This window comes from Hevea brasiliensis, chromosome 5 (genome assembly GCF_030052815.1).
Source record: "Hevea brasiliensis isolate MT/VB/25A 57/8 chromosome 5, ASM3005281v1, whole genome shotgun sequence".
In the NCBI taxonomy this organism is placed as follows: Eukaryota; Viridiplantae; Streptophyta; class Magnoliopsida; order Malpighiales; family Euphorbiaceae; genus Hevea; species Hevea brasiliensis.
Genome location: NC_079497.1, coordinates 11726856 through 11734249, shown reverse-complemented (window position 1 = coordinate 11734249; position 7394 = coordinate 11726856). Strand labels below are relative to the sequence as shown.

Genomic DNA, 7394 nt, shown 5'->3' with positions numbered 1-7394 from the left:
ATCAATATTTCTGACAATTTGAAAAGTATTTTTATGGATGTTACGACTGTTGCTTCCTTTTTTTTGCTGCTAACAGTGCCAACGTCGAGGCTATAAACGATACCAATGTTTTTGCTCATCACAACTCTGTCTTTCCTACACAGATCCTACCCTCCGAAGCATTTCCAAAAACGTCAAAGATAGAACCATTCAATGGTTCTCACTTCAATATAATTGAGACCTTGCCATTGCATTCCAAACCCCAAACCCTACAGTCATGGGAACATGCCAATTTCTTTAATATCTGCGATTAATTTCTTTAGCTCTTTTATAAAGCATGAATTGAATGAATACATTATTGTTCCTGACAAAAAGAATACGCTAAATGAACCACAGTAACTTATATACATGCGCTAACAAATAATAGTAATTAAAGAATTGTAAAAAAAGGAAGTAATTAAAGAATGTCTACTCTCTACTATAGACCTTGTAAACAGATCCCCCCCAGTTGATTATAATAACTCTTTATTCCTGCAGTCCCAAAATTATGATACTAATAATAACAAAACTCTATTCACTGGTTGGTGGTGGGACTTTGGCTCCATCATCATCAACAGAACTGGCAGCCAGATCTGGCTTGATTTCCTCTAACTGCTGAAGAACTTGTTGAACTTCAGGACGAGCTGCTGGTGAGGGATCCACGCAATGCAGAGCTAATTTCAATGTGTTGAGCAACTCATCACCTATGGTGGGTGCATCCCTCATAAGCTCCAAATCAAAGACTTCATTCGTCCACTCCTCCTTCACTATGGATGCCACCCACTGCGGTAAATCCATGCCATTTGCTGGTTCACCAGGAGATTTTCCTGTCAAGAGCTCCAGAATGATCACCCCAAGGCTGTACACATCAGTCTTTGTGTTGGCATCCTTGAGCTTTGAGAGTTCTGGTGCACGATAGCCAAGTGATCCAGCAGTAGCAATCACATTGGTATTGGCAGCTGTAGTCATGAGCCTGCTGAGGCCAAAGTCTGCAATGTGAGCGTTGGTTTGCTCATCGAGTAGTATGCTGCTTGATGTGAGATTCCCATGGATTATATTTTCCTGGGTATGGAGGTTGTTCAGTCCACGTGCAATGCCAATGGCCATGGTCATCCTTGTTGGCCAGCTGATGATGGTCTCTGGCCCGCGAGCTGCATTACAAAAGATTACATCAACCAAATAGTTGATTTGGTGGTTAGCATGAGATTTCACTTTTCTGCTTCTAAAATATCATCTCATCCTTATTTTAACAAATCATTTCCGAGATTACGGGAGGAATACTAGCAACCTATATATGCTGCAGATAATTTTAAGAATTGGTTTAATGTACTTACCATGGAGGAAGGATGCAAGACTCCCTTTAGGCATGTAGTCGAAAACTAGAAGCTTCTCTCCCTTGGGTCCCAAGTAATAGGCCCTTAGTGCTAAGAGATTTGCATGGCGAATCTTTCCAAGTGCAGCAGCCTCAGTTTCAAACTCCCGCTGCCCCTTTGTAGTCTTCTCTCTCAATCTTTTCACAGCAACTTGATTGCCATCTTCTAGTGTTGCCTTGTATGCTGTTCCGTAAGTGCTTTTTCCCATTATCTCCGCAGTTGCACACAACAAATCATCAGCTGTAAACACAAATGGCCCATCAAAGTGGACTAGCTTTCCACCCATTTCACCACCTGATTCAACTTCTGTGCCGGCTGCTGCTCCTGTCTTCTCAGTTTTCCCTACAGCTGCTCGCGTAGCAGTTTTACCATTCTTTTGTTTCAGAGCAGCCCTTTTCCTCATCAAACAACAGAGCAGAATGCAGCAGAGTAGAAGTAGAAAAGCTAAGAGCGCACCAGCTGCGATGAGAGCAATGTCCCTGGTGCTAAGTTTTCGGTGGTGATGATGTTTAGGTGGCCCTGTCGTCGGGGATGGAAGAATGACCGGTGGTGGTGAGGGGCATGAAGTTGCCGTGCTGTAGCCACAAAGCTGAAGATTCCCCACAAAAGAGCTTGAATTGAAATTTTTTGAGAGCAGAGAGGGCACGGCACCAGAGAGATTGTTATAAGAAACATTAAAAGAAGTGAGGTTGGATAGGCCAGTAAGTGAAGCTGGAATTTCGCCAGTAAAATTGTTTTGTGACAAATCAAGTTGATTGAGACCGGAAATGTTCCCAATAGTTGGTGGGATAGGGCCTTCGAATTTATTATTTTTCAGGTTGAGCACGGAGAGGTTCTGTAATCTGTCTACACCTTCTGGGATCTGGTTGTCAAGTTGATTGCTCTCGAGACTCAATGAGACTAGAGAGGAGAGGTTGGAAAAGCTAGGTGGAAGTTTTCCATTGATAGCATTATATGAAAAATCAATCTTTTGTAGCCCTGAAAGCCTCCCTAGTTCATTAGGTATGCTTCCAGAAATCTGATTATAACTCAGAGAAATCTCTTGAAGCAAAGCCAAATTACTAAGAGTCATTGGAATCTTTCCAGAGATGAGATTATGATCAAGGGTCAAGAACTGAAGTTGGTAAGATTTCTTCCCTGTTTGGCCCCAAGAATCTGGGATGGAACCAGAGAGATTGTTGTGTTGTAGAGCAAGGATAGTGAGAGAAGGAGAACGAGTGAGAGTAAATGGAATGGAACCCGTTAAGGAATTAAAGCTCAAATTAAGCCTATATAACCTAGTAGAATTAGCCAGACTAGGAGGAACTATACCAGTAAGTGAATTGTTACTTATGTCAAGAGTCTGAAGCATAGGAGAGTTACCAATTGAAGGAGGGATAGAACCCGAAAGGCGGTTGTTGAACAGGTAAACCCCTCTAAGATTGGCGAGGGACCCAAGAGACCACGGGACATTTCCAACAAGAACATTGTCGTGCATGCTAATCCTTCGAAGCGCATGAAGCTGGCCAATCTTCTCAGATATTTTGCCACCAAGTCCTCTCCAAGGAAGCTGGATGGCAATAACCTGACCCTTAACACATTTGATTCCTGCCCACCCACCAGAACAAACTCCATAGCCACTATCATTCCAGCTGCGCAAAAACCCTTTGAAGTCAATTAGATCATTCTTTATGGCTCGAAGAGCCCTATAATCCGCTTGTGTTACGATTATCCCATCCCACATCTGGCATGAAGCAAATTGAGAGGCAAAAGCTAGAAGTAGAAACAATAACAGATGGGTATACTTGTGCCGGAAACAATAGATATTTTCCATCAACAAGAAACAGAAGCAGAAATGGTAAGTAAAGAGAAGAAGGTTCCAAGCAATGTATTTTTCTTTTCTCCCTCGTCTAAGCAATGTATTTTCCTCTTGTCTTGAACAGTGAAAGAGAAGAGGTGTTAGAGAAGAGAAAGAGGAGGGAGTGATGGGTTTTCAAGGGTCAGAGTTTGATGCTAACGGCTAGTTTTTACTTCCATACAATATGTTGTGAACGGTTATCAGATAGACCAGGTCTTACCTGACCGGGGTTCGTTTATGAACGGTCATATGTCTTTGGTGGGTCCAGTTCGGGGTTCGTTTTCCAACGGTCATTTCCCTTTGTTAGATCCGGTTACAATTTACAGGTACACTTGTTTGTAGCAATATTACGATCCTGCCACCGTGACACGTGGCAATCTGGCAATACCTCTCTCTATCGAAATTATATTGAATTAAAGAATTACCTGTGTTATTTATATATTTTTTAATTTTAATATATAAAATAATATATCTCAAATTTTTATTAATTATTATATATTTTATTTTTATTATTTTTATTACTCAAGATTTTTAATAAAAATTTTATAATAAAAATAATTTAAATATATATTTAATAAGTATAAATATATAATCTACATTGTTATACTTATTATAATATTAAGAAGACAATTATTAAATAACTTATATATATAATTAGAAATTAATAATTAAATTATAATTTAAAGTAATTAAATATTATTAATTAAAAATAGTGAAGATTTAATAGCAAAAGTCACTTGAAAATATTTAAAGAATATCACGCATTAGTCCATTAAAAATAGAGAAAATTTAATAAAAATAGTTACGTGACAATATAATAGAGAATATCATGTAGCAGAATTTTAAAAATATCTTTCTAATATATATATATATTATTGTCATTTCATGTTAATACCTGACATGAAATAATAAATAAATAGTATTAGAGACACAAATAAATAATACATAGTTGTTAAGAAAAAAAGATTGCATAGTGATTATAAATTTATGAGATATATATCTATACTCTTACTTATTAGAATTTACACACGTATACATACTCACTCGCTATTGTTCAATATAAAATGTTTTACATGAAATTACTATTTTATTATATAACTAGTATAATACTTATGTCATGCATGGATAATTTATAATTTTTATTTATAATTTAATTTTTAATTATATGCTAAATAAGATAAATTATTATTATTAAATTAAATTTCAAATAAAATTTTTCTCTTATTTAATTTAATTTGAATAAATCTTTATCTGTTTATAATAATAAATTTTTAGTTAATTTATGGTATAATTAATTAGAATACCTATTTAATTTTTTTAACATATATTAATAGTAGTTTATGTGATTACTTTAATTAAAATGTAATAAAGTTACTTTATTCAAAAATAATTTAAATTTCATTAAATTTCAATATTTCATCTCATTATGTAAATTGATTTTTTCTATATTACAGAAAATATATTAGATTAATGAGAAAATAATGTTATTTAAAAAATATATAAATATAATTTTTTATTATTAATATAATAAAAAAATGTTAAATTACTAATAATAAATTAAATTATTTAATTTTAATAATAATGAAAATATATAAGATTATTATTAATTAAAAATAATATTTTATTATATTATTTTTTAAAAATATTATATCTTTAAATTTTTATAAAGTATAAATTTTTTTATTAATCTGATATATTTTTTATAAAATAATTATTTCATAGAAAATGGTTATCGTTTCATATTAATAAATGATATAAGATAAATATATTTCATAAAAATTAAAATTTTAAAATATCATTATTTTTTATTAACATAATAAATGTTAAAAATATATATTATTTTTGAAAAGACATATTTCATAATTTTAATATTGTAACTTTATTTTTTTAATCATTTTTATTTGTAGTTAAATTTTTAATGTAATCATATTTGTATTTTATTTTTGAAATTCTACTTCTATATAAAAATATAGTTGAGAGATAATTTATATAAAAAAATTTAGATATTTAATTAAAATTTAAAAATATTTTTGTTAAAAATTAATGATAATAAAATATGGATAATCAAAATATTAGTTATACTTATATTTGATATATAATTATAATGAAATAAAATATTAAAAATGTTTAAAAAATAATAAATAAGAAATTTATAAAAAAATTAGTAATTAAATAAATATTAATTAAATATATTTAAATAAATTAATTTCAATAATGATAACTAATAGAAAGGAATAATAAAAAAAATAGTAAATCTAAAAATAAATTGAGAGCACTTAGATGAAATAAAAATATTTGATAAGAGAAGAGTGGTTGATATATATCAAATGTCTCATATGAGATACTACATATGGACAAACAAATAGAAACCATTTAAGTAAAAGTTTAGTTTTATAATTAAATATTATTTAATTAAAAAACGGTAACAAAAAAATTTAAATTCAATTTTTATAACAGTAAAATGTTTCTTAATTATCTAGCCATGTAACACCCCAAAATTTTAAATTTTATGAGCATTTTTGGTATTTTAATTTTTTTTTTAATTTTAGGAATTTTTTTGAGATTTTTCGGATTTTAAAAATCGGATTCGATTTTTCGAAAATATAAATTTTGATGAATTTTAAAAATTAATTTAAAGACCACGTGGTAAAACTAAAAATATATTTGGATTCTACGTATTTTTCTGAGTTTTCTGAAATTTTTTTTGGAATTTTTGGACCTCGTTTTCGGTCCCGAGGCAGAGTAAAAATTCAAAATTTTGTATTTCGAATCGAACCGGCCGAATCGAACCGGCCCGGATCGGATCGGTCGAATCGGACCGGCTCCCTTCCCTTTTTTCTTCCCCGCGCGCGTCGTTACCTCTTCCTTTTCTCTCTCTTTTCTCTCTCCTCCTTCGCCTGGCCACCACCTCCCCCACCCCACCGATCGCCACGCCACTCACGGCCACGCCCAAAACGACCGGAAACCGCGCGCGAATTCCCTCCCTCGCGCGCGCGGCGTTTCGGCTTCTCCGGCCGATCCGGCCACCAATTGGACCGGATCTTGTGTCTAAAATCATCTACTCGGCGAGAGCTTTCCATAGACACCAAGAACGCCGAAATCCATTGAGCGGTTTGTCCGATTTTTGCTCGGGAAGATTTTAGCCCATTTCGACTTTTGGGCTAGATTTCTCGAAAACCGTGAATCCCACGAGAAAACCGAGGGTACCAGCACGCTCCATTCTTCGAGAGCTTCGCGGCGACATAAATTTCAAAATTTTCCGACACCGTTTTTCGGTGGGTCCCACGGAACTTCGCAGTGTTTTTCCGAGCATTTAATGAGCTTAGAAAATTCTGAAAAATTTATGTACTAACCCCCGTGTTATGGGCTTCGTGTAGGTATCCTCGATTCACGGAAATTCGACAGTTGACCGGGTCTGCGAAATTCCTACGGACATGCACTCTGGAAAAGTCTCCGAATTGGACCGAGGTTTTGGCTAGCCCCCCATTGTCAAACGTCCCGAGCGCGTTCCCGAAGTCGGAATTGGCAAAGGTAAACCCGAACCTTGCTTTTTCGTAATTTTCTAGTGCTTAAATAGGATTAAAAATCCATAAAATATTCGTGGTAGCTTAGAAAATTATGATTCTTTTTGCAATAACTTAGTAATATTGCTAAAGACCGCGGAGCAAAGTTTTAGAATTTTTAGAGCTTATTTGGGCAGTTTTTACAAAAATGGTCAAATATAAGGACTAAATAGAAATTTTACATACTGTGATGAATGATTGATTTGATGGGCCCAGGAGGGGCTATGTGATATGATTGAGCTGTGGATATATAGATTGTAAATATAGAAGTGTGTTTTGAGCCATTTTGCAGGTTGGGTAGGTCTTAGGTATAGGGGAGACTCTGCCGGATTTTCGGCACGACTTAGGACGTATTGGTCTTTTTCTTTGTTTGTATTGAGTCAAATTTATTAAATGATTGTAATAAAATTGTCAGGTGAGCCGGGACAGCCTTCTTCCTCCGCCCAGTCGCCATAGTGATTGTCGTCAAGTCTGTGAGTAAAATATTAATTTTAATTGTAATTTCACTATTATTATATGTTCAGGCATGCCCATGCATCACTTATATGCATATATTTATGTAGTTAAACTCTAGGCACGATTTATGATGCATTGATAACTGTT

The 7394-nt window shown here is 33.9% G+C and overlaps 1 protein-coding gene across 1 annotated transcript; it reads right to left on the bottom strand.

Annotated features, from left to right (window-relative positions):
* Positions 1–271: 271 nt before the first annotated feature.
* On the bottom strand, positions 272–3369 carry LOC110644522 (probably inactive leucine-rich repeat receptor-like protein kinase IMK2). The gene is made up of 2 exons (XM_058146997.1): positions 1353–3369; positions 272–1169 (listed from the first exon to the last, which is right to left on the bottom strand). Exons 1-2 carry the CDS (start codon positions 3202–3204, stop codon positions 550–552), a joined length of 2472 nt encoding a protein of 823 aa, XP_058002980.1. The 5' UTR covers positions 3205–3369; the 3' UTR covers positions 272–549.
* Between the last annotated feature and the right edge of the window lie 4025 nt (positions 3370–7394).